The sequence below is a fragment of the Cydia pomonella genome, chromosome 22, assembly GCF_033807575.1.
Source record: "Cydia pomonella isolate Wapato2018A chromosome 22, ilCydPomo1, whole genome shotgun sequence".
Classification (NCBI taxonomy): Eukaryota; Metazoa; Arthropoda; class Insecta; order Lepidoptera; family Tortricidae; genus Cydia; species Cydia pomonella.
In genome coordinates this window covers 3,331,300-3,358,010 of record NC_084724.1, presented here as the reverse complement: position 1 = coordinate 3,358,010, position 26,711 = coordinate 3,331,300, and the positions used below count along the sequence as shown (strand labels likewise).

The 26,711-nt window shown below is 37.5% G+C and overlaps 1 protein-coding gene across 2 annotated transcripts in view; it reads right to left on the bottom strand.

Moving 5' to 3' along the window:
* LOC133530463 (protein CBFA2T3) overlaps positions 1-26,711 on the bottom strand; it is a 111,141-nt gene that overhangs the window by 28,790 nt on the left and 55,640 nt on the right. Inside the window, exon 2 of one of the 2 annotated variants that reach the window (XM_061868378.1) lies at positions 11,281-11,350. In XM_061868378.1, coding sequence (XP_061724362.1) covers positions 11,281-11,350 — 70 coding nt within the window. Of the gene's footprint in view, positions 1-11,280; positions 11,498-26,711 lie in introns of those variants that run through there. The other variant, XM_061868377.1, reaches the window with a different exon arrangement.

The window sequence follows — 26,711 nt, the reverse complement described above, 5'->3', positions numbered from 1 at the left end:
TTTGAAGTCGGTTTTATTTGGGTCGTTCTACTTTTTTATTGCACCGAGCAAAAAAAAAAAAAATTGAAATTGCATTAACGTATAATGCTTTAAGCAGTTCTATATGAGCCTATCGAACAAAACAGTAAATTTTACTGTTGCGAAAAGACAATAAGTTTTACTGTTTTGAGTAGCTAAAATGTAGTGACTGTTCGTTTATTGTTATCGTTTTGCCAATACTTAGAAATGTCCAAAAGGTTAACCTTACTGTTTTGTATTTTACTGTTTTTAGGGTTCCGTAGTCAACTAGGAACCCTTATAGTTTCGCCATGTCCGTCTGTCTGTCTGTCTGTCTGTCTGTCTGTCTGTCTGTCTGTCTGTCTGTCTGTCTGTCTGTCCGAGGCTTTGCTCCGTGGTCGTTAGTGCTAGAAAGCTGAAATTTGACATGAATATATAAATAATAAATAAAGCCGACAAAGTCGTACAATAAAATCTAAAAATTTAATTTTTTTAGGGAGGTACCCTACACGTAAAGTTGGGGTGAATTTTTTTTTTCGCTTCAACCCTAGAGTGTGGGGTATCGTTGGAAAGGTCTTTCAAAAATAATAGGGGTTTTCAATAAACATTTTTTGATAAAGTGAATATATACGGAGATAATCGCTCCGAAAGAAAAAAAATGTGTGTCCCCCTCTTAACTTTTGAACCATAGGTCCAAAAAATATGAAAAAAATCGTGGAAGTAGAGCTTAAGAAAGACATTAAATGAAAACTATAGCGGACATGATCAGTTTAGCTGTTTTTGAGTTATCGCAAAAAGTTTTCCCTTCATAGTAAAAAGACTTACTTTAATTAGGTACTGATTATGCAAATTTGCCTTTTTGTTTAACTCGCGTCAATTCATCCCTTGGTTAACAATTTACTACACGTTAAGCTCCAGTTTAGCTTATTGTGACGGAAGAGTAACTACGGAACCCTACACTGAGCGTGGCCCGACATGCTCTTGTTTTATTTCAAATATTAGTTGATATAGTATTAAAGCAGTTAATCTTAACCAAAATAGGGCTTGTTTTATGGGTACTAGATGATGATAAATATAAGTATATGTATATTTAATTACTTATACCTACATACATAACAAAACTTCCGCTTCTTCGTCTTCTATTAAAAACGAGCGTTTTTTTACTTACATAAAAGACGTGAATGACCCGTTTGTAATATATTTAGTATACTTATATACATAGAAAACAAATGTACATATTTTAATACATCAATTAGTCCTGAGCGTATTCGATTATTTTTTTAGTCTGAACTTTTTTTCAGCCTTTAAAGTTCAAGGAGACAGACAGTTGCGCAGGCGAAAACGGGTGCGATGTGTGGGGGGGTCATGTGCAGAATTTTTCGGTGCAGTTTTTGCACTTAGATTAATTATCAACTTTAGCATTTCTATTCGTTGTAGATCGGAATATTGATATTATAACCTCTACAAAAACTTAAGAAATAAATTCAGATGGGACTCAAACTTGACCGAATTTAAAGTGACCTATTACACCCTTCACGTAATCAAACCGCCAGCGAACGCCGATGGGCGTCAATCGAAGGCGACAATAATACGCGGCGGCGCACTCTAAATAATGTAGTGATTTACACAGATCTAGTGTCAGTTGTGACGGTCATGACTCATTAATGACACAGCATAATTTTCACTACACTCAAATACATCAAAAACCCAAGAACATGGAACCTAAGAACTAACGTAAACCTTAAGGAACTCAAAAATTATGAATACCAAATTTATCAAGTTCTATAAGTTCTATGTGGTTCATTTAAAACTATTGACTATTAAAAGTGATGTCTTGCCTCTGTCTTGCTAGTGAACGTATGTGTTACAAATTGGTGCCGTGACCAGGATGTACTTTCGTGATCACTTGACCAAGATTTATTTTGCCTGAGTGTCACAGTGAATGTGCTACGTTGAAAAAACCTAAATAATTAACGAATATTTTTTATTACTTATTATAAACTTTTATTTAACAATGTAGGTATGCAATTATTAAGTTTAAAAAAATCAACCAGGTGTTAGAATCCGATTGAACTGAATTTCGGCATGATTTTAAAAGATCCATAACGCCCTAATCTAGCAACCTATACTCCCGCTAACCCATGCTTTTGCTCGTCAACAGTTATGTACATACAACTGTTTAATGTAGCAGTCACATAAACTACTATAATGTAAGTCTGATCTAGCAAGCTATATCCTCCGCTAACCGATGCTCGTGCTCGTCAAAGCAAACATTGAAATAACATCGTGGGAGCTGCCGCAGCCGTTTTGTATGATCATCATTATACTGTGGATATTTTATAACCTTTACGAAGGATTATTGTTACTTTTTAGTATATTATTATGATATAGGATGTAAACGGGCAGTCAAATCACTTGATGATAAGCAATTACTGTCCATGGATGCAATACAGAGGGTAGTCGTTTTATCAAGGTAAATAAACTATTACATATGTGATCTTTGTATGAGTGAAAGAAGGCTAACAAAGAGAGTGTATAAGGGAGAAGTGAAATGGGTAGAACTTGGCGGACTTTCTCTGATCAAATTGGGGAAATCCTGAAAAAATGCCAGGTCAGGAGGACCCTAAACCGGCGAGCACGAATGAAGAATGTTATTAAAGTGAAGGAAGCGAAAGAGGTATGGCAGGATCGTAGCAAGTGGAAATCAGTGGTCTCTGCCTACCCCTCTGAGAAATAGGCGTGATTTTATGTAGGTATGTATGTATGTGTAATCTTTGGATCGAAGAGTCCAGGAGAGTTTAGTCGAGAGTACTCTTGTGCAAGCTGCAGAGAGTTTTCAAAAAATTTGAAAAGTTCCAGAAATTTCGGGAAAATTTCACAGGAAATGCTTTCATTCTGAAAATTTGAAATTTGTCTAAAATTTTTCTATGTGGACATTTCACAATATTAAAAAATTGCCGACGGCATATCAAGACTTAAATCAAAGCAAACATTAAAATACCATCGTGGGAGATACTGCAGCCGTGTGGCACGATTATCATTTATACTGTGCAACTTATATAGCCTTTACGAAGGTTATTGTTACCATTTAAAAGCTTATAGAAATAAATTATATATTCGGCTTATCTATGTCCCGCTGCTAGGCACAGGCCTCGTCAGGAAAAATAAAAAAGTTTTTGGCAAAAATTGCATTTTATACAAGCTTTTATCGCTGACTGTACTTTTCCATCATAAACTCAATTAGGTTGCGTTGTTTTATCACAGAGTCCCTATGGCCACCTCCTGTCTCCCTGTCTCTAGACTAGGGAATGCAAACCGGTTTTAACCGAAACCGAAAAAACCGGTTAAAACCGGTTTTTTGACGGAAACACAAAACCGGGTTTTTAGAATTTGAAAAAACCGGTTTCGGTTTTATTCGGTTTTTTATTTATTTACCTAAGTTGCATGTTTTATTCATTATAAGGGTATAAATCGGTCCTAAACCGGTTGAAACGACATCAAATCAAATAATGTGGTGTTGTGTTAGTTTGATCATTTGTAACGCTAAATGAATTTTTACGGTACAAAATATAAAAATACGAAAGATTTAAATAATTTAAAGTATTGGCAGTGGCAGGATATCCGTGCTGGTGTACGAATTGTATAGTAGTACTTTTTAATAAAAATGGGTATAAAAGGTCTTATTTATAATTTTATTATGCGATGCGCTATAGAAAAATTCCACGTAATCAATTATATCAATGGCAGCTTTAGTCTTTTGTTGGTTCGGTGATAACGACTTACCGACAACCTTTTTTGTCTCTTTCGCACTATTAGGAAAGGGTAGTTCAAACCCTAAAGAATGGAATTACTTGACTACCTGTGTTTGCCCAGTTTAAGCTAACACCATCAGTTTCTAATATACTAGAAGACAGCGAAAAACTTAGAGCAAGATTTCGGATTGGGCCATTTGATTTAAGACAAATAACATTAAATTATAAATTGATATTGTCATATATTTAAGAAAAAATTACAAATGACAATGTCTAAACAACAAACCAAAAAAATAATTTAATAAAATTGGTTTGTTCCTATTCCTAGTTACAAATAACATTAAGTCATTTGACAATCCCATACAATACAATAAAATAGTCAGATATTCAGTCTTAAAAATCGTGTATATACTATACTAGCATTGGTTTTTACACGTGAAGCAATCTTTTCTTTATTCCATGGCGATGAATTTAAGAATTGTTGATTCTAAAAACCGAAAAACTTTGGTAAAACCGAAGAAAAAACCGGTTTTAAAAAACCTCCGGTTTTTGCATTCCCTAATCTAGACTCTATCACCAGATCAGCTCGATGGTTGGTACCACAATATTGCATTGTCCCGATTTACATATATTATGTATGCAAATTTTCATCACATAGGACTAAGGCGAGCAGACAAAGTTAAAAACACCATCATCAGAAAGAAAACAAAAGTGCAGGACATAACCAGAAAGATCAAAAGGCAGAAGTGGAAATGGGCAGGTCACATAGTCCGAGGAAAAGACAAGTGGAGCAAAATAGTCAGCCTATGGTATCCACGAATAGGAAACAGAAAGCAATGCAGGCCCCAAAAAAGATGGGTTGACGACATAAGAGAGGTGGCAGGTTTAACTTGGTGCAGAGTAGCCACAGACAGACGAGAATGGAGAAGACTGGAGGAGGCCTTTGCCAATTGGCAACCAGATGAGCAACAGTGGAATAAGAACGAAATTTACGAGTATTGAACGGCATCTGTCAAAAAAGGCTTATAATAATAATAATAAAAATGTATGCAAATTTTCAGCTTCATGGGAAACCAGGAAGTGGAATAAATTTAACTTGCAAGATTTGACCCGTACATACATACATAGGTACAGTCAGCTAAGAAAGTGGTTTACCACTTTTCGACCCTATTACTTGACAAATAGAGTCGAAAAGTGGTAAACCACTTTCTTGGCCGACCGTACATTGCAAGTTAAATAAAATCTTGTAAAAAAGATAATAATTCGGCCTATATATATCACAGAATGAGCACAGCACTCTTAAACAAAACAGCGTACCCCTCTCAACCCTCTTAAGTTTTCCCGTAAAATAAAACAGGCAGTTTTGGCTTTTTACAGTAAGTATTACTGGTGGTAATAGGGTTGTTTCCATCTACAAATCTTAGGGCAGAATTGTATCCCAATAAATTCTTTTAGATTATAAGAACATGTTAAACTACTTTTAGGGGACCTGTAATGACCATATTTTTGTAAATATTGAATTTAAAATATCTTTTGGCACACGTCACGTGACCAAACTCGAAACGTCTTTGAAGATTCTGATGACGTCACAACTCTCGGATTGACACTGTTGACAGTTAGGCGATAAACAACAAATGACAAATGTCAGTTGACAGCTCGTATCTTCTACGTGTGTATGTAGTTATGTGTCAAACCGAAAACTGTGACGTCACACAATTTTCAAAGAGCGTTTTGAGCGTATTTTGTTAATTTAACATATTTAAAGCCGTTTTTAGTATAAAAGTCGAATTTTACGGCAACTCTTAGTTAACATAGAACGTAATAGAAGTGTTTAAAAAAATTGGAAACAACCCTATTGCTATAGCTATTCCAAATGTAGCTATCTAAGGTCAAACGGTCTAGGAGAAAAAACATTTAACCAATTTGCAAGACTGAAGTGATCCCATAAGAGTTCCGTGACAAGTTTTGTACGGAACACTAAAACAAGCTGTCCATAATAAATAATAATAATTAGTAAATGCTAACAATGCCTAAAGAAAACACACTGAATATAACACGGTGAGAGCCACGCCACCTGCCCTGTGGTATTAGGGTGACAAGATGTCCTGTATTTTACGTTTTGTCCTGCATTTTAGACACGACTATTTAATTGTTTAATTGTCCCGTAATTTGGTAAAAAATACGGGACAGTACATTGTCCCGTAATTTTATGATTCAATGGCATTTAAATATAAAGTACTTAATAATAATATTTATTTTATTACCTTTCATTAAAAAAATCTGAGTTTGTTATGTGTACGTTATTTAGTTGATTTTCTCCTATTTTATAATTCACAAATTATTGTGTGTTTTAATATTAATTATTGGTTTAAGGGATTATTTCATTAAGAAAGGCAGAGATTAATCCACATTTACTTCTCAAAATAATTAACAAATTGTTGATTTATGATTGTTTTAGGAAAAATCATATATAAAAATAATATTTTTATGTATATGTTTTTAAAACCTTTCATTAAGGAATTCAAATTACTTAATTGATTTAGGCGAAGATAGGTACCTATTAATAAAAAATAATGTTGACGTTTAATAAAGTCCCGTATTTTAACCTCGAATCCCGTATTTTCAATGCAGATTTCCCGTAAAACCTGAAATCAGATCTGGTCACCCTACGTGGTATACATAAGGTACATGATGGCTATAATTATAGCGCTGTGTAACTTGTGTAGGCTTCAAACGGATTCACAAGGTTGCCGATAAGGTACGACTATTTTGGGCCATTTTATTTGAGGTTGTGCACTACACTGTTTAGCCGGCTTCAAAAAATGGAGGGTCTCAGTTTGACCCGCATGTATATATGTATGTTTGTCCGCGATTGTCTCGAGTTTGGCTGAACTGATATTGATGCGGTTTTCATAAAAATGTGTGTTACATTCTGGAGAACGTTTTAGTATACAAAGACAGACACAGACAAAGTTGTTTGACCGGCTATATTGTGGCGATATTACATCCAGACTTTCGTAAAAAAATACATATTTTATTTTATAAAAAGTAATTAAATGTTGCATATAGCGCTGTTGTAACACGGGCATTACATTTAATTCAACTAAACAATTGAAAACTGTATCAACGTCATTACAAAAATCAATCATCCGAGATCGTACTTCTTTTTGTAGCAAATGTATAAACTCGTACTAAACACTAATCAACATGTACCTAAAGAGGCCCTAAGGCAAGGTGTATATGCTCGTAAAGGCCTTATAAGATAAAAATAAATGATTGATTATCTCTGAAATGGAGTTAATTAGAATACCGGTGTTCCTTAATTTAAGCTCAGGAATGTACCCTTGAAATGAACGGAAAAAAGTACGGTGTAGACATACGCACCCATACCATACGTATACCAGTATAGCCCGACCAGTAATATATGATCACGCGCCATATTGCGGAATTTCATTGAAACTAAATTTTTTATACTAAACTGAACTGTCACCCTTTATGTGAGAATAACCGCGCCCTCTAGACAATGATCATATATGACTGGTCGGGCTATAGTTGTATTTTAAAAATATCATAACATGTAGTTATAGAAAGTAGTAAGTACGGATTGTTATTCTAAGCCCCGTCCCCCTCGCGAACTAAACAAGCTGCCACATTTTATACTTTGTGATGCATTGTAGATACAGTGGTGATACTAGATGTGGTTAAATATTATATGCTCAAACTATAGTAGTCTTCTTTAATGACACGATGGCCCAGTGCTGGACCCGCGAGATGGCCATACGATGGTTGAGAGCACGCACTATGGAATGGGCTACGTGTAGATGCGTACGCACCGCTGGCCCACTACCTTAGATGTGCGGACGAGGAACCGACACTGTGGCCATCGCATCGCCATCCCGCCGTGTCATAAGCCATCCGACACCACTACCCTCTTTACACGCTGGCCAATATGATGGCCCATCGTGTAGAGGAGCCATCATACTAAATTAAATGAACAATGAGGCTGCATTTTGCTGTAAAATTTCTGTTTAAAATAACATTTGTGTGCACCTTTAGGGTTACTCGGTATCTTATCTACCCAACTATTCCATTCTTATATTCCATAAGGGCTCCTCTACACGATGGCCCAGCGTAGGCCAGTCTAAGGGACGCAGCTATGCGGTGGAATGAGATAGCAATATAACTTGCTCCCTCTAACGCGTAAATGCGTCCCTCTGACTGGCCTACGCTGGGCCATAGTGTAATGGAGCCATAATACAGACCAATTCGAACGTAGGTATATCAAAATGATGTAGGTAATTCAGTTATTGTGCACTTCGCTCGTACTTGCCCATTCATGTACTGGCGCGAGAGAGATGCACGATAATTAAATGATATCATTCACAGCGTACGTTGAATTGGCCTGTTAGTTTATTCGTAGGTAGTGGATATAAGTATGTATAAGTATATGAAGGTGCTTGATAAGTAATGTTAGTAGTAATTTATTTAAATAAGGGTAGGCTTATAAACACTTAGTGTTGTACGCTTTGATAATGTATTTAACAATGCTTTAATTTAATTGATTTATATATAACTATTTAAACTTACTTTTTAAACTGCACATGATACATATCTGTATTGGAAGAATTGTTTTTTTTTTATCATGTCCTTAAAATGATCAATATCGCGAATATAAGGCTATGAAATAAATAAGGGATTGTGTACCTTTTATAAAATACCTAATTTATGAAATTAATAGATTACTACAAAACCTTTTCGCTACGTATAAAGTCGTAGCATGCTACAAAAAGGCTTCGTAGCATGCGTTGGCCATGATAAAAACGAATGTTCAACCGAAACCGGATTTTTACCAAAACCGAAGCTTCAGTTTTGCTCTAATTGATGTACTTTAACATGATTTTTATGCCAAAAAGTACAGTTTTGGCATTTTTTTGCCGAACCTTCTGCCAAAACTGAAACTAAAACTTCATTCGACCACCATACATTTGTATTTCACAGACATCACAGTTATAAGACGGTCAGTTCCAGCATTACGCTTCTCGCGATATCGCTTCGAACTTTTTTGTGGTCTTCGGTTAAGATAATGCATAAAATTACTCAAAATTACTCCTCAAAACTTCCTTTACGTGGTATTTATTCTTGGATTGTGTACCATCGTACCCTCCAACGTGCCCTATCCAGTGCCCTAGCAGTTCGTGCCTCGCACCGCCCCGACCAGATTATGATCGCGGGCACCTGCGGGCTCCCACGGTACACGCAGATACTTTAGATACCCTACTATACGTATATTTACTATGTTGATACTAAAAGGATACAGATGCTTTATCTCACGGGAGGAGATTGATAAATACTTATGTATCGACTAAAACGTGACATGTAAAATTTGAGAAAATAGCAGGTTTTCTATCGTAATAGTAAGTTTGTGGCAAAAATTACATTTTTGGTACAAGCTTTTATCGCTGACTGTACTTTTCTTTCCACAGACAACTAATACTCATCAAGGCAATTCTAAAAACGTTTTATCACAGAGTTCCTACGGCCACCTCATGTCTCCATCATCAGATCAGCTCGATGGTACCATAATATTGCATTGTCACCTGACTTACATATGTTTGCAAATTTTTAGCTTCATTGGAAACCGGGAAGTGGGTCAAATTTAACTTGCAAGATTTGACCCGTACATGACAGGTACATTGCAAGTTAAATAAAAGCTTGTAAAAAGCTGTAACAGCAAACTACTGGTTCCTGATCCAACAAATATCACTGGCCATTCAGCGAGGCAATGTCGCCAGTATTTTTGGCACTTTTGGTCCGGGTGAAAATCAGAGAGAGGGGTAGGTTCGTTTATTGTTAGGTACAGTCAGCATCAAAAGTAGCGGATCAAACAAGGTTTCAAAAGTATCTGCCATTCTGTAACAGCTTAACAAAAGTTGATGGTTCTATATGTAGAACAATTTAGACTGTATAAGATATACTCTTGAAAGTAAATTTTAGAGAATTATCTTTATTTGGAAAAGTTATCCGGAATATCAGATACTTTTGGCGCGTTGTTTTATCCGCTACTATTGATGCTGACTGTACTAGGTAGGCCGTTGAGGAAACGTGTTGCGGATATATATTTTGTGCTTATAAAACAAAGTCCTGTCGCGTCTGTCTGTTTGTATGTTACCGATAAACTCAAAAACGACTGAACAGATTTTCATCCAGTTTTCACCTATCAATAGAGCGATTCTAGTGAAAGGTTTAGATGTATAATTTGGTAAGGTTTTGTGTAATCCGTCAGAAGGCGGGGCGGGTCGTTAGTAAAGAATATTTCTGAAATTGTCTTCTAAAATTATGGGGGAGACTAAAGCTCACATACTCTGTTGGTTGGTCCCTCTTGAAGATCGAAGTGTGAAAAAAGTGTACTTAAGCCACCTAGCAGGAGGACGTCCCGTCGGACGCCCCTTGGGCCCTTGGGCTTGGGTGGGTCTTGGGATACTTGTATCGCGACATGGTGTAGGCGGATCTGTGCGAACTCCGAGTCAACATTGAGGGCTACCGCGTTTAATTTCGCCTAGGGGCGCTAGTGTAAGCGGAGGTCTTTCTAAATGTCAAATGCATAGTATTTTGGGGGTTACAAGCTGTTTTATCGCGAATTTTCACTCCTCATTCATAATTGTGGTAAATCTTTTTTCTAGTTTTGATTATTCGTGGTAAACATTAGATATATTTCAATATATGATTAAAACATCTTTCGACATATGATTAAAACTTAAACCACGAAAATTTACTGCCATCTTTCGACACACGATTAAAACTTTTAGAACGCCATTTGACTTTGATCCTTATTCTTTCACTGATATGTGTTAATTTTGTTAAATTTCAAAAAGTGGTGCCATATAATAGATCAAAGGCCTAAGGTATGGCGGCATTGTTTCGAGCGATGGCGTCATAACCTTTGGGTTATGCCCGGGAAGATGGCGCCACTGAAAGAATAAGGATCAAAATCAAATGGCGTTCTAAAAGTTTTAATCGTGTGTCGAAAGATGGCAGTAAATTTACGTGGCTACAAAGTTTCCTTTGATAATTCACCTCTATTTCAAATTCTCTTTGCCACCATCTACAGCGGCGCCAAGTGGTGACCACAAAAACGGTAGCCCTCATTAGCGAGAAGTAGCGCGACTTCCAGTTCCAGCGCCATCTTGATAGTCACGCCTCGTGATTAATTCCTTTGTTTTTTGCTCATTAATATTGTTAAAATGTAATATCGATAGCTTATTATACAGTAAACTAATGTGGTAGTGTTCAGTGAATGGAGAATTGATCTTGAAACGCACTTAACCACCATTTTAGAGTCAACGGCCGATAGTCCACGTGGTATACTTACAAGAGTGACGACTGAAGCCATTTTTTTTTAAGGGAAGAAGAAGAGGAGCAGCTTAGGACCCAGAAAAGACGCTGTCTTGTATCGTAGGCCAATAAGTCTCATTTTGGGTCGCTGAGCCAACGGAGTAAACACAATAGTTGTAAAATGGTGGAAGTTACTTACGTTTCCTCCTCTCGGTGGTGGAGGGCTGGTAGTCCTTGTCAGGGACCTCCTCCTTCACCTTCGCCTCCATCTGTAAACAATAAAAAAATACCATAGAATAAACACTTCATCGATTATATTTGTTCATAATATATTTTAAGAAGGATCATGTAATTCTAGCAACACTTTCTGGCCGATTTTTGAGTTTCGATCGCTCGATTTCATGTTTTCTCTTGAATACTATACACTACTAGGCATTTAAATTCTACTAATAGAATTGAAAACGACTGGTCAATACTACTAGATTCCCAATTTAGTATTTCTTCGCCGTTTTCCACAGATTTCCGAGCGACAAAATCGAGCGCTCGAAATCCAAAATCGGCCACGACCTCTGCTTAATTTTCGCGGGCCGAATTGTATGGAATTAGGATTTTAACTCTGGCTAGATTGAGAGTTTAAGGGCCATTGATTAAAATAGGAAATTATTGAACTAATTATTAAATATGTAAATATCCTTTTAAAGTGTTATAAACAACTATTCCATGCCAAAAAATTTTTTATTTAAAATGAGTTAAATGGGCCAAAATACTTTTGATGCCTAATATAAATTGTGTACAAATTGTTTCGTGAGACAATAAGTATTTTGTCTCTCGAAAGTCTCGAAACATAATTTGTAAACAATTTCTTTCGTACACAAAAACAAAAGATATAATTTCATTATTTATATTCATTCAAAATATTTATAATAGGGTTAGGTTGGGTTTAGGGTTGGCAGCGCGCATGTAACTCCTCTGGAGTTAGGCTATGGAGACTGCTTACCATCAGGCGGGCCGTATGCTTGTTTGCCACCGACGTAGTATTAAAAACGAAGTTAAATTCAAACAAATACGTCACTTTCGAGCATCAACATAGACAGTAATTTTTTGTTTTAAAATTGTATGATTTGGCAACTTAGTGTTGCCAAAAGAAGAAAAAATATGTCTAAAAATAAAATCAAATTACTTTAAGAGCAACCTGAGCCCAAAAATCCAAGTACTGGAAAAAAGAAATTCTGGATTCGCATCCCTACTCCCCCCGCAATCTCTACTCACCCCATTTTACGGTATGTCGCAACAACAACTGAGTTACTTTACTAAAACCTTATATAATATTAAAAATAAATTGTAGGAAGAGCGTTGGTTAGTGGTAAACAACAAGTAGCTTTTGGAGTCCAAGTAATTTAAATAAATATTATTGTATTTTATTTCAGTTTATAAATTATGGTAATAAATGTTTGGGGCAAAATGGTAATAATAACAGAGTTACCTACAATAAAACAGTTAAACTAAGAAGAAATCCCGGACCCGGGTACGTCCTTAAACTACCTCCAAAAGAGAGGTATGGGCATTGTGAATGTCATCTCGCTTTGTGTGGTAGGGCACAGCCAGTGGATGTCATACCAGATCTAGAGCAGAGCCCGACTGGGGAAGTACTTCCACCTTACAGAAAACAGCAGCCAAATAACACTAGACCCTACTCATAGTGTTGTGTTCCTGCCGGTGAGTAAGGTTGCCAGAGCTCAACGAGGGGAGGGTGGGTATAGGGTCGGCAACGCGCATGTAACTCCTCTGGAGTTGCAGGCGTACATAGGCTACGGAGACTGCTTACCATCAGGCGGGCCGTATGCTAGTTTGCCACCGACGTAGTATAAAAAAAAAAAATGTATTTTATTAAATGTTTGGTTGTATCAAATTTGAGAATAAGTGTAATTTTCTCATAAGTCACCATAACTTTATGCGTGAGAAATTGATTTCAATTTGAAAATGAGATGTTTTTAGGCATTAAAAGTGTTTTGACCCAAATATCATAGCTTGCCAGTTGGTTGGCATTTTATAAAAGTAGCAACTGCCGCATTGTCACAAGCAATGAAATGAAATGAAATGAAATGAAAATATTTATTTCCAGGCAACTATATGGGCCCATAGATAAATACCTTAACACTAGCATACATATCATAAAATATATCTTAAAAACTAAAACACACACTATGGCTATCAATAAAACATCAAATTCTATCTATTACGTATTGTCCGGTTCGAAATTTCCGCGTTAAATAAATAAGAGTTAAATATAATGGAACGTGCGAGTGTTTCATCTCAACGTGATGTAAGCCAGCCGCGCACCTGCTGCTCAAACATACATACATACATACATATACTACGTCATACAGGGTGACTCTGGACAAAGGCTAAAATCCCATGTGTCATGACATGAGTGTTTCATTTTCACGTTTTAACCGTGGTACCATAGTATTGTACCACAGGTGGACCACCACGGGTAATTTTTTTTACCCGTTGTCCCACCGTTCTAAACGGGTAGTTTTTTTTAACCATGTTCCCACCGCAATGTTTTTTTCCAAAAGAAGTTTCCTTCACAACTTTAATATACCTTCATATCAAGTTGATGTAATGCAGCTGTGCACGTGCTGTTCTATAGTATTTTATGCAACAGTTGTATAAGAAGGGTCAAAAAAGACGAGTGGCGTGAGTTACAATGTGAGCCGGAGCCGAAGGCGTAGGCGAACATTGTAAAGGAATACGCCACGAGAATTTTTTGACCTACTTATACAACGTTGCATACAATATTTTTCCTACGAGTCAACAAAAATAAATCTTAATTTAGGTAAACAAATTACAGCAAAAGTATATAGCCAAGACGCGCGAGCATACCTTGTTACGCGCCCGGCCCGCCCCGGGCCGCGGCCGGCCGGTCGGCGACACCTCCTCGTAACTCATGAGGCCCTGGTACTTGCTACTTGCTACTTGCTACTTGCTACTTGCTACTTGCTACTTGCTACTTGCTTGCGTGCTAAATAAATTTTTTGGACAGTTTTTTCTCAATTTTGGCCACCGTAGCCTACGGAGACTAACAAGCAACGCTAAGCGGTCTTCGTAGTCTATGGGTGTTGCTATATTACGGGTGTCACATGCGTGTTTCTGACTTATGAAGTAATTATTTTTACTATGCAACCAAATGAATATTTTGTAAGTTGGCAGCAATGCACTTAGTTTAAAACTGTATTCGTTTTGGTTTTGTTAGGTTGGTAGCCATTAATCGCAGTAACGTTATAGCTTATAAAAGCACAAGAGCTGTTATGAGGAATAGACAATATAGACTTTTCTTGAAACCTTTTATGTATGTTCTTATATTCGTGTTAATGAATGCATAAATGACAGATAACAGTAGAGGAGTAGGAAAACATTTTTACATATATACCTTATACGACACAACACCAGCTAAAATAGTTAGAAAATAGTTTCTTAAATCTCGAAAAGTGCTGAAGTTGCCATTTAACGAATAAGGTTGCAACAGTTGCAATAAGAACAACATTAATCACACTGTTCGGTTAGATTTGTTTTAAAACGATTGAAAAGTTAGCACAAATCGCGAATGTAAACTGCATTTTAATAAATAAAACAACAAAGGTCAATAAAAATTTTCGGAAGCGCTGGTAGTCTAGCGTCTATAGTCTAGTCTTCTGGTAGTCTAGTTAATAAGCGCTGGTGGCCTAGCGGTATGAGCGTGCGACTTGCAATCCGGAGGTCGCGGGTTCAAACCCCGGCTCGTACCAATGAGTTTTTCGGAACTTATGTACGAAATATCATTTGATATTTACCAGTCGCTTTTCGGTGAAGGAAAACATCGTGAGGAAACCGGACTAATCCCAACAAGGCCTAGTTTATCCTCTGGGTTGGAAGGTCTGATGGCAGTCGCTTTCGTAAAAACTAGTGCCTACGCCAAATCTTGGGATTAGTTGTCAAGCGGACCCCAGGCTCCCATGAGCCGTGGCAAATGCCGGGACAACGCGAGGAAGAAGAAGAAGGTAGTCTAGCGCTAGCGGTAAGAGCGTACGACTTGCAAATCTTACAATCCAGAGGTCGCAGGTTCAAACCCTGGCTCGTACCAATGAGTTTATCTGGACTAATGTATGAAATATCATTTGATATTTACCAGTCGCTTTTCCGTGAAGGAAAACATCGCGAGGAAACCGGACTTATCCCAATAATGCCTAGTTTACCCTCAAAAATGTGAGAGTGTAGCTTTTTGTATGAGATGTTTTATTTTTTAATTTTTCTTATGTAAATTATGACACAGCTAGAAAGACATGCAATAGCACTCGACTTTTTTATTTATTTGATAGAAGACACAAAATCGTGACAGAGTGGTGAGAAACAGGGCAACGAAAAGAATGTTGACCCATTTACTAGATCTCTTTTCTTCAGGGCTAAAGTATGAATGCTACTCAGAATGGGGGAGGATCGCGTAGTCAAGGAAGCGTACTTGGGGCGACCAACCGGCCGTCGACCGATCGGGCGCCCCAGGTACCGCTGGTGTGATGTCGTGGAGGCGGACCTGCGTCGGCTGAATGCCAATTCATGGCAGGAAACCGCGCTGGATCGGGACAGGTGGCGTTCTTTCGTTTCGGAGGCCAAGATTCGTTTTGGATCGCTGAGCCAAAGCAGTTAGTTAAAATATGAAACAGTCGGTATCTAAGTACCTCTGTTGTTATTTTCCACCGTAAGACTAGGATCATTCAAAGAAATTACGACTATAAAAAATTAAATAGGAAAGAATGTATCCTTTCACAAAATTCTTCCGTCTCGTTTTGTGGTAGTTTACCTGAAAGGTCCAATAAAATCGAGCAACCTGTATATATAAAAACATACTATTTAAAATCAAGTTAATACGGACGTATTTTTTATACTAAGTCGGTGGCAAATAAGCATACAGCCCGGTTGATGGTAAGCAGTCTCCGTAGCCTGTGGACGCCTAGAAGTGTTCCATGCCCGTTGCAGACCCACCTAACACAACACAACACTCCCTACCTAGTTGAGCTCTGGCAACCGTACTTACCGGCAGGAACACAATACTATTAGTAGGGTCTAGTGTTGTTTGGCTTCGGTTTTCTGTAAGATGGAGGTACTTCCCCAGTTGGGCTCTGCTCTAGATCTAGAATGACGTCCGCTGTGCTGTGCCTTACCACACAAAACGAGATCACATTCACAATGCGCATACCTCTCTTTTGGACGTAGTTTAAGGACATACCCAGATTACCCAAGTCCATTCCAATTCCTTGCTTACACTTTTTATTTTCATAATGTATCATAAATGTATGCAACAGCAAAGGGAAACATAATAATAATACCGGAAAAGCCTAAAGATTAATCCTAACTCTGGAAATCTGAAAGTTCCAATTACGTGTGAAAGTAAAAATTGTACCGAACACCTGCGCCGCACCTGTGCTAACGAGAACCCGCGACCCCTACGACGAGAACTGGGGTCAGATTTCGTGTGGCTCCCTTCAGTATATCTTCAATACTAGCACAGAATAAGTAATAGTACTACCGTACAGAAAGGAAACTTCCTACAAACTCGAAGTTAGACAGCGAACCATGTTGTCCCTTTCTAATGTATGGAACTATCCTTTTCGGCTATTTAGGGTTATCAAAATTCATGTCATTATCTTATCTGTGGTCGTGCACGCAAAGGGACGTCAAGCTGTACCAATGGCAACCCTAATAATTGCTTGGAGCAATATATGCTGAGCCACACGGAGCCGAGAAAGCTCTGGTTTCCTCCCCCTGCTACTCTAGGCATTTGAATCCTACTAATAGAATTGAAAACGAGTGTCAATACCACTCGACTTCCAATTTCTGTCGCTCGTATTTCAAAAATATTAATTCACCGTTTTCCACAGATATTCGAGTGACGAGATAGAACGCTCGAAATGCAAAAATCGGCCCCCTGGGCGAGAATCGAGCGAGTGTGAGTGAGATCCGGGTGAGAAATTTTACCAACAAACATATGGTACACTCGTAAAAATCTAGCGTCATTAACATGGCTTTCGTCGTTGATGTCAGTCATGTCAGTATGTTCGTTATGACACTGACAGGCCAGTATCATATAGGAAACAGATTCGATCTGCCTAAGTAAGTAGGTATATGTTAAATCGGTGATACTTGTGTTTATACAATAAAACCTCACCCTAAATGCACATAGGTACAGTATTCATTCTATCGCGAAAAACAAGCAAAACGTCTCAATAATTTTAGCAGGTTACTTTTTTCTTTAAATCGTTAAAATATAGCCTTTGTTTGTCACCCTCTTATGCCTATTAATACCTATTTAAAACATAACACAAATATACTCAAATATGCATATTTTATTTACACACAAACACACACACACACTGATAATATTCAATAGAAAAAATATCTGATCTTCTTATATTTTTAGTATCATTTTCTACCTCACTAATAGTGTCTGAACTCAAACACGCCGTTAGTAGGAGCTCGCCCGAGGTGTAACTTAAACTAATGCTGCAGAATATAACTTGCTTATAATAAATAATAAACAGAAATACATATACATAATACATTCTTCCAGGATATTCTACCTCACCGAAAAGAGTCTGAACTCGAACGCACCGATAGTAGGGGCTCGCCCCAGGTGTTACTTCAACTAATGCTGCAGAATATAACTTTTTTCAACTTTCATTAAACATCGTTCACTCGGCTCCTTCACCGGTCTCGCCTTATAAGGAGAGATGAATGGAAAGAATGATGAATGACAAACCTACTGCATGTTATTTTATGTTTTTTTTTTTAAATTCCATACTAAATCAAATTGAATTTTTTATTTAATGCATGTTAGTTATAAGATGTAATGTTTTGAAAAGATGTGTTCCGCCGAATTTCTTGCCGGTCCCATATCAGGATACCCTCCTACAATTTAGGAGGGATTTAAATCATCTCGGGCCAAAGGTGGAGGGTTAGAGCCGGCGTAGCGTTATTTGACGTTCATAAGCGCATTGTAATATGCCTACTTGGAAAATAAACTATCTTTATCTTTAATGAAACACAGATAAGACAAAAACACAAACAGACAAGTATAGAGAAAAAAAATCCTAAAAAGGATTCTAACTATCCACAATATGTATACTTACGGTTTCCTCATAAGATAGGTATGTGGTTCCTATAGGTACAGTCAGCATCAAAAGTAACGGATCAAACAACGCTTCAAAAGTTTCTACCATTCTGTAACAGCTTAACAAAAAGTAATGGTTCTATATTTAGAACCATTTAGACTCTAAAATATATACTTATGGATGTGAATTTTACATATTTACCTACATTGAGAAAAGTTATTCGGAGTATCAGATTTTTTTGGCGCGTTGTTTCATCCGCTACTTTTGATGCTGACTGTACATTATCGGCCAAATCGAACAATATAAGATGTCACACCGATGCGTCCCTGATCTCTCAGTGTCAAAAGAGACATTTCTTCAACCAAAAACGTCACTTTTGACACTGACAGATCAGGAACGTATCGGTGTGACATCTTTTAAGCTTATTAAAATATTAGATCTTCCGATTCGAGCGCCATCTTGATAGTCACGCCTCGTGATTAATTTCTTTGCTTTTTGCTTATTAATATTGTTTAAATTGTAATATCGATAGCTTATTATACAGAAAACTAATGTGGTAGTGTGCAGTGAATGGAGAATTAATCTTGAAACGCGTTTAACCACCATTTTGGAGTCAAGGTAGTCCACGTGCTGCTTGTAAAGTCCAGCTGTCGCTTTACAAGAGCTGATAAAATTTTAGTCGTATTTAAAGCTCCTAATACCTTGATACTGACGAAATAGTCCCACTGGACTGAAGCCATAATTTAAAAAAAAGAAGAAGGTTGACATAATGCACAATTCAGGAGGTCCTCTAAAGGAGATTGGAACCATCTCATATTGGAATAATAGGTATCAGATCCAGATTATATTGTTGGAATTGGCCTGCAAGACAGATGATAAACGTGATTATAATATTCCCGTTAAATTATTTATCCACGGCGATAAGCGATAAAAACTATTTTTAGGGTATAGAACTTCCTCGTCAGTAGGTACCTAATTTGATAATTGTTAATTATAAATAAATAAATAATAAATATAAATAAATAAATATTATAGGACATTAGTACACAAATTGACTAAGTCCCACAGTAAGCTCAATAAGGCTTGTGTTGAGGGTATTTAGACAACGATATATATAATATATAAATATTTATAAATACTTAAATACAAAGAAAACACCCATGACTCAGGAACAAATATCCATGCTCATCACACGAATAAATGCCCTTACCAGGATTTGAACCCGGGACCATCGGCTTCGTAGGCAGGGTCACTACCCACTGGGCCAAACTGGTCGTCATTTGATTCCATAAATTGAACTATAGATTCGAGCCCATGGAGGTCAGCCATGCAGCAGTCGTTATAAATAACAGGACCATATGGCCCCACGTGCGGCTGACGTAAGACAACAATCCGCATTTTGGAGGTAAGTTATATGTAGACTATAGGTACATTGTTATAGAGGTACTGGGTGCCTAGCCAAGGTGCCAATCGTTCGCAATCCATAGATGAGTATATGTTATTACCGGTAATATCTCTCTATCACTCTTCTAATTAGTGCGACAGACATTAGCGTTTCGTTCGCTACTGAGCGTAAACGATTGGCATCTTGGCTAGGCACTCTGATGTGCCATCGGAAAGTTTCCAAAATTGCAAAATTTCCACTTTGAAATATCTGCAAATTATATTTTGTATAGCAATCAAAATTTTCTCTTATTCAAAATGTCCTTTGTTTCGTGAAATTTCCGAGTACTTCTCCAACTTGCACATCCATATGTAGAGTTAATACATAAGCTACGTGCAATTTCTGGATAAAGAAATGCGGGGACGGCAGGCCAAAGGGACCCATGGTTTACCCACTAAAACCTTTCTGTTGCCGCCTCACTACTATACGTCGAGGTCCCAGGAACGCCTCCGTAACCTCGCCAGCGGCCGTCCGGACTCGGACCCGGGTCTTAGGGAACTCACCCCTCCACCTCAGTGTGCACGTCGATCATACGTCGCACCCGCCCGCGACCCTTGTGTACGCGGAAGATGTCCTCGAGCCTGCCGTCCACAAGTACCCCTATGGGAGTAATCAGCGGTCGTATGCCAACCGCCGCCGCCCCAAGCGCGTGCGGCGCATTGGCTGGGAGGCCGGGTCTTCCTCCCTGCCGCGTTCCACCGCCTCCTTCTGCGCCATCACGTCCTCGCAAAACGAAGCCACAGCTTCCCATCGCCTCTCCTAATCTAGGATGGCTTTCACTACCGCTGGCAAGGAAATTTGAAGTCTACCCTAACCAAACCTGCATTTTGTTACCGTGAAGATTGTAATAAGCTCCAAAAGACGCATAGCTGACGTAGAGGCGAAGATCGCCAGGCTTAAGTGGGACTGGGTGGGTGACGTCTGCCGCATGGATCCGGGTAGGTGGGCTAGTATAGCCACCAAGTGGATGCCGCAAGTTAAGTGCGGACGTGGCAGGCCCAGACGGAGATGGCGGGACGACCTATGTAGACACCTTCGTCAGTAACTGGCCAGAAATAGCACAACAGCGGGAGCTGTGGAGATCACGGGGAGAGACCTTCGCCCAACAGTGGGACACTATAACGAGCGAACTAAAAAAAAGACGACTGTTTATTTGACAGCGTTAGTCCAATAATTGGATGGAAGTAGGCAACTTTGGATTAGGGAAGAGAAATGCTAGGGGCAAAAGATTAGTACAATTCTGCAATGAAAACAAACTATCACTTGCTAATACGCTATTTCAGCAACCAAAACGAAGACTCTATACTTGGAAGATGCCGGGAGATATCAATAGATACCAGTTAGACTACATAATTGTGAAACAAAAATATCGAAACAGCTTGGTGTATTGTAAGACCTTGCCAGGTGCTGATATAAACTCCGACCATAATCTACTTATAAGTAAACATTTTATAGAAAAGAAGAAGAATATAAAAAAGAATAAGAGAAAAAATATTGATCTCACTAGACTTAAGGGCCCGGATATAAGAGTGCAATATAGTAATGCATTGGGAGACAAATTAAAATTAATTAAAGAAGAGGATATAGAATATTATAATAGTAACAATTTACCAAAGGACATAGAATATAAATGGAATAAGGTTACTAATATAATAAGGACAAGTGCGGAAGAATACTTAGGAAAGAAAAAAATAGTGCCAAGAAAGGATTGGTTAACGAAAGATATTATAGACTTGATGATTGAAAGAAGACATTATAAGGGTAAAGCTGGCAATGATAGTGTAATAAAGTACAAGCAACTAACAAATAAAATAACTACCAAATGCAGGGAGAGAAAAGAACAAGACGTAGAAAGAAAATGTGATCAAATAGAACACCACATGAATAGGGGACATATGGATAAAGCATATAAAAATATAAAAGAGATGAATAGGAACTACAAAACAAAGAGTACTGTGATATTAGATGAGGAAGGAAAAATGCTTCTAAACGATAACGATATTATAAATAGATGGAAAAGATATATAGAAAACTTATATGAGGGCCAAGGCTTAGACATAGAAGATATAGAACCCGAAATAACAGTTGATAAAGATAGAATAGGCCCGGATATACTTAGGGAAGAATTTGACAAGGCGCTAATCGGAATACAAAATGGAAAAGCTGCAGGCGATGATGGCCTATACATTGAATTCATTAAGAACGCAGAATGTGATCCCATTCAAGAAGAAATTTTTTCGATAACGCAAGATATATACAAAACAGGAGTTGTACCAAAGGATTTCCAAGTCAGTAAAACTATCACGTTGCCAAAAAAACCGAATACATTAAAATGCGATGAACACCGGACTCTAAGCTTAATCTCACAGGCATCGAAGATATTACTTAAAATCATCCAAAATAGAATTAGACCAGTTATGGAAGAAGAATTCATCTCACATTCAAGAAGAGAGGGCGCCACAGTGCCAATGTTTACATCGGTTCCGTGATTTTAAGTGAAATAAAAATACTCGTAATTGCAAAAATTAGCCAAATTGCACGAAAAACGCTAAATACTGTCACAAAGTATCAACGCAAAATGAAGTTTGTAAAAATAAAAGTGAAAAACTTGTGATAAATACGAAAAATGCCGTGAGATATCATAAAGGACAAGTGATTGTTTTTTTCATAGTGCAGCAGTAAAAAATCAAAAAATAAACACTTCAGAGGACATTCTACTATTTCAACGTGAGTTCAGGGCTGAGAAAACCAGTGAAACAATTTAATAAATACATTTTATTTTTTGACATTAAATGTAGGTAGAGTGGAACAATTTGCATACCATCACAATATTCATATTCCAACGACACTCTTAGCGCCATCTAGCGGAGAGCGGTAGAAGCTACGATCAAGACCCCCTAACTACGATCTTTCGACGTATCGACTAAACCATACGCGGTTTCCGCTACTCGTCACGAGAGGGCAGTTATATCACTTCTGTATATTTTTTACACATAATCAAGCAAAATGGAAGAATTAAAAAAAATGTTACAAGAAATGCAGAAGGAAATAAGACAGCAAAACACCGATATGCATGCAATGAAGGAAGACATTAAAAATTCAATTAACAAAAACATAAACGAGCAATTTCTAAATCTGGAAACCAAAAATGCACTTTTGGAACAAAAATTAGAAACACAAACCATAAAAATAAACAACCTGGAGAGAACATTAAGACAGAGAAATTTAGTTATATTTGGAGTCGCTGAACATGAAAAAAGTTATTGGGATCTTGAAAAAAAAGTTCTCGACATAATAAACAATACTTTGAAAATTAAATGCGGCAATAATGATATTGAAAATGCAAGACGGCTAGGAAAAAAGGGTGAAAAGGTAAGACCCATAGTTATAACCCTAACTACAATGGGGTTGAAATTAGAAATACAAAAAAAATAAAAAGAAGTTAGAACCAACACCGTACTATATTAAAGAAGATTTCCCGCCTGAAATTTTAAGCAAGCGCAAGGAACTTCAAGCAGAAGTAAACAAGGAAAGAGAACAGGGCAGATTGGCAATTATTAAGTATGATAAAATTGTAATTTTAAAAGACCGACCTCAACAAATCGGAAAGCAAAGCAGCGATAACAAAAAAAGAGCTCTGCCACAGTCACCGGAAACAGCGAGACCGGAATTTCAAAAGGAAAAGCCTACAAAGATAAATAAAACAAACAACATGGAAAATTATCTTTTAAGACAACCAATTCTACAACTGCCCTGTGAACAAAATATTGAGCAACCGCAATAGCAATTACCACCGGCCCCTCCACCTCTACCTCTCCCAACACGGCCAGTCACCGCGGGAGAGAACGACTACAACCCTCCGACTTACCAACAACTCTACATTTGCACATATAACGTAAAATCATTATTATCTCCACAAAGAATGATACTTTTAAAGTATTCATTGTCTAATATTAAATACGACATAATGGGATTATCAGAAATCAGAAGGAAAGGAAATGACATCATAGAGGATGAAGATCATATTTTCTGTTATACTGGAATGATACAAGGGCAGTATGGGGTAGGTTTTTTAATAAAAAAACAGTTCCAAAACAACATAGAAAATTACATAGGTATATCAGGGAGAGTTTGCCTTTTGAACATGAAATTCGGTACAGTAAAAATAGCAATGATACAAGCTTATGCCCCCACCTCAGAAGCGCCGGAAGAGGAAATAGATATTTTTTATAATCAAATTGAAGAGGCCAAAAAACTTGCAACTGGAAAAATTATTTTAATGGGGGACTTTAACGCAAAAATTGGACAGAGAAAACCATCAGAAACTTCTATTATGGGACCCTATTGCTATGGGACTAGAAACTCCAGAGGAGATAGATTAATTAAGTATGCAATGACAAATAAACTCACAATAATAAACTCCGTATTTAAGAAAAAAAATAAAAACCTATGGACCTGGATTACTCCCGATAGATGCCATAGAAACCAAATAGACTATATACTAAGCGATTCATCAAAAATATTTACAAACATGGAAATTATTAACAACAACACATTCCCAAGTGACCACCGTTTATTGAGAGGAACAATAACATTAAAAACTCTACAGAAATGTAGAGCCACCTTTAGAAAACGCCCCGTAAGACTAACAGAAGAGAAACACCTACAAACATATCTTACAGTGCTAGAGAAAAAAATTAGTCAAATTCGATGGGAAAATAATGATCATATTGAAACCTACTACTCTAAGATAGAGACAGCCATAAAACAAAGCCTGGACGCTACTACCTCAGAAAAAAGCAAAAAAAATGTTCTGTCTCAAGAAACTGTACAGCAACTGCAGAAACGTTCTAGCTTACAAATGAAAAAAAATAAAAGTAAAGAAGAAAAAATTGAACTTGCCTTGCTCTATAAAACTACAAATAAACTCTTGAAGAAAGACTATGAAAACTACAGGATGAAAATAATTGAATATAATCTGATCGGCACTGGAAGTCAAAAGAGAGCCTACAAACAATTAAACTCTGAAAAAACATGGATCCCTACGCTGAAAACTCGCACGAAAACAAACAAAGTCCTGACAAGAAAAGATCTAATAAACATTGCCTCAAACTACTACCAGAAGCTCTACCATGACACGCACAACAACGAAATAGAGTACAAAAAATATTGCACAAAGTTTGATACAAAAATAATACCTTTTAATTATACAGAAATATTAAAAAAAATAGCGAAACTGAAGAAAGAAAAAAGCCCAGGGCCAGACAATATCCCTAACGAAGCTTTAAATATTGGAAAAAATTTACTATTGGAACATATCACAATACTGTTCAATAAAATTCTAGAGATTCAAGAGATTCCAAAAACTTGGGCAGAATCACGAATAACCCTTCTATACAAAAAGGGAGACCCCACAGACATAAATAACTACCGACCGATCAGCCTGCTTCCAACACTGTACAAACTATTTGCAATGTGCCTGGAGGAAAGGATAGCGCCAATAATTGAGAACAACCAACCCGTAGAACAAGCCGGTTTCCGCCCAGGTTACTCTACCATCGACCACATCCACACATTGGAGCAAATTGTAGAGAAACATCAAGAGTATAAACAACCGCTCTACCTTGCATATATCGACTACGCCAAAGCGTTTGATTCCATTTCACACGACAGCATATGGCAAGCGCTTTCACACCAAGGCGTCCCGAATACATACATAAATATAATTAAGGATATATATAAAAACAGCACTAGCAGGGTGAAGCTAGACAAACTTGGACCAAAAATCTACATAAAAAAAGGAGTAAAACAAGGAGATCCACTGTCGCCTAAAATATTTATAGCCGTGCTACAAGACATCATGAAAGAACTTAACTGGAGTAAAAAAGGAATAAAAATTGATTCAGAGTTCATAAGCAATCTAAGATTCGCTGATGATATCATTCTTTTTGCAAATACACCACGTCAGCTCGAAACTATGATAGGAGAGTTAAGCAACGCCAGCAAAAATATTGGCTTATTATTGAACGCGTCAAAAACAAAAGTTGCCACCAATAGTATAAAGAGCCCTATAGTGCTAAACGATACGGCTATAGAATATGCCGACAGCTATATACATTTGGGGAAACAAATCTCATTTAAGAAAACAAGACACGAGGACGAGATAGAGCGCCGCGTCAACATGACATGGAAGAAGTATTGGAGCTTCAAAGAAATTTTAAAATCTAAGCTTCCCTTAAAGCTCAAAAAGAAGGTCATAGATGCGTGCTTATTGCCTTGTTTATCATATGGTGCACAAACATGGGTCTTCACAAAAGACATAAAAACAAAAATACGTTCATGTCAGCGAGCTATGGAACGAAGTATCCTGGGCATTAAGATCAGTGACAGATGTAATAGCAATAATATTCGCGAAAAAACTAAATTAATAGACGCAGGACAACACGCTCTACAGCTGAAATGGAGATGGGCGGGACACGTAGCTCGCATCACAGACAGAAGATGGACAAAGCGGGTAACTGAATGGGCGGGCCCTATCGGAAAAAGAGGCCAAGGGAGACCCAAAGACCGCTGGATTGATGAAATTCAAAGAATTGCTGGTAGAGACTGGAAGCTTAAAGCGCAGAATAGGAAAAAATGGAAACAGATGGAGGAGGCCTTTACCCAAAGCGGGGCCATGTAAAGAAAAAAAAAAAACACTAAATTTAATTACTTTATAAAAACTATATGTAAATTTGCATGGAAATAAAAGGGCTTTATTATTATTATTATTATTATTATGGAAGAATACCTTGGACCAGACCAATATGGATTCCGACAGAAAAAAGGTACGAGAGAGGCCATACTGGCGCTGAGAAGTATTGTAGACAGGAGAATAGACCTGGGACAAAACACACATATAGCCTTTATTGACTTGGAAAAAGCCTTTGATAGGGTCAATTGGAAAAGCATGATGACAATTTTAAGGGAGGCAGGCTTAGATTTTAGAGACCGAAGAATGATTTTTAATTTGTATAAAGATCAGGAAACAATTATCAGTGT